General features: G+C 44.1%; 1 protein-coding gene across 2 annotated transcripts in view; it reads left to right on the forward strand.

The window, feature by feature from the left end:
- Positions 1-1540, forward strand: part of TBC1D16 (TBC1 domain family, member 16) — a 28576-nt gene that overhangs the window by 18604 nt on the left and 8432 nt on the right. For both annotated transcript variants that reach the window (XM_009324536.1, XM_009324535.1), the window contains exon 5: positions 709-856. In XM_009324536.1, coding sequence (XP_009322811.1) covers positions 709-856 — 148 coding nt within the window. The remainder of the gene's footprint in view (positions 1-708; positions 857-1540) is intronic.

Raw genomic sequence — 1540 nt, forward strand, 5'->3', positions numbered from 1 at the left:
AGTGTCAGCCTTCCCCAGGAGAGCTTCTGAATTACAGTTATGGGGCCTAAAGGATTTTTTTCCCTAGTAAGGTAAAGGTTGGTCTTAGCTATCTTACCAAAAATGTTTAAAATAACCTGGAGGTGTTGAAAACGTCTCTTTATCTATGGTACCTTGTCCCTTGCCTGCCCCCTACCAGGGCTCCTCTAGGGTCCTGCTGCTCTTAGCCTCTTCAGTTATCTTTCAAATTATTACAAAAGTTATTAAAAGCATTTTTACTCTCTCTTTTTGCTCTCACTCCCTGCTTCTTTAGACAATGCTGTGTGCAACCAAGTCAGCTCATCACTAGGAGCTGACTTTGTATACTGCCTTAATGTTGCTGGGGCAGACTTCTTGGGTTTTTGTTCTCGAGGGAAGACAAAATTTAATTCCTTCACATGGTGGAAGGGTAAAAGAGTGCCCGTTACCAGGCATGAGTGGAGCTTCTTGGGGAAAATGGTCACTATGGCCGTATCATGGAATCATAGAATATCTCAAGTTGGAAGGGACCCATAAGGATCATCGAGTCCCAGAGCTGTAAAATTACTTCTGCGCCCTGTTTTAAGGGATAATTTCATGCTACACTTCTTTTTAATTTGCTTTCCACATCTCTTTCATGTGATGTTCCCCCTTCCTCGTTATCCTGGGCAATAAATACAGGTTGTTCTCCCCCGTTGTTTTGTCCCACAGCGATGAGGCATGCACCTGTGGACAACTGGTTGTTGCGAGCAGGGAGAGCCAGTACAAGATCTTCCATTTTCACCATGGTGGCCTGGATAAATTGTCTGAGGTGTTTCAGCAATGGAAGTACTGCACAGAGACCCATCTCAAGGACCAGGTACCTGAGCAAGGCTCGTGGGGCAAAGAGGGTTTTTCCAGCAGATGTTTCACACTTAGGTTTTTAGCCAGGGGAGTGTGTTGGAGAAATGAAGCTATAAGTTCATGTCACCAAGTCAGGCAGAAAGCTACAATGTGTTGGATGTTGTTTAGGATGCAACTGCGAGTCGGACGCGAGGTCTCTGTTGTGCTCGCTTATCCCCATCCATTCCTGTTCTGCCTGTGGAATATGGGGGAAGATAATCCAGAAGACTTGCTTAGGTAGTTATTTTGCTAGACCCGACAGGTCAGCACTATGCTTTAGGCATGTAAGGTGGCTGGGAAATCTGCAGTGGTAGGTCTGAAATTCTGTCAGAGTCTTTCATCCATTTTGTGAAGCGTAGCACACTGCATTGGAAAATGTTTTGACAAGGCATCTTGCCATATTTTGTTCAATCTACATACAAATGTGATAAGAGCTCTTTAATTATCTGTTTAAGATACTGTATGTGCTTATTAGAAACAGTGATTTTTAAATTTCCATCCTTCCCACAGAGCCCCCTGCTGCTTTTCTTATTATGGTCGCATGGGCTCACTTTTTGCATTGAACAACCTTTGATTTTTAAATTAAATGTCAGCTGCAGTCTTGCACTGGGATCATGAGTGCCCTTAGAGAGCCTGGCAGTGCAGTTCCCTGCTTGCCTAA

This window comes from Pygoscelis adeliae, unplaced genomic scaffold (genome assembly GCF_000699105.1).
Source record: "Pygoscelis adeliae isolate BGI_AS28 unplaced genomic scaffold, ASM69910v1 Scaffold445, whole genome shotgun sequence".
Classification (NCBI taxonomy): Eukaryota; Metazoa; Chordata; class Aves; order Sphenisciformes; family Spheniscidae; genus Pygoscelis; species Pygoscelis adeliae.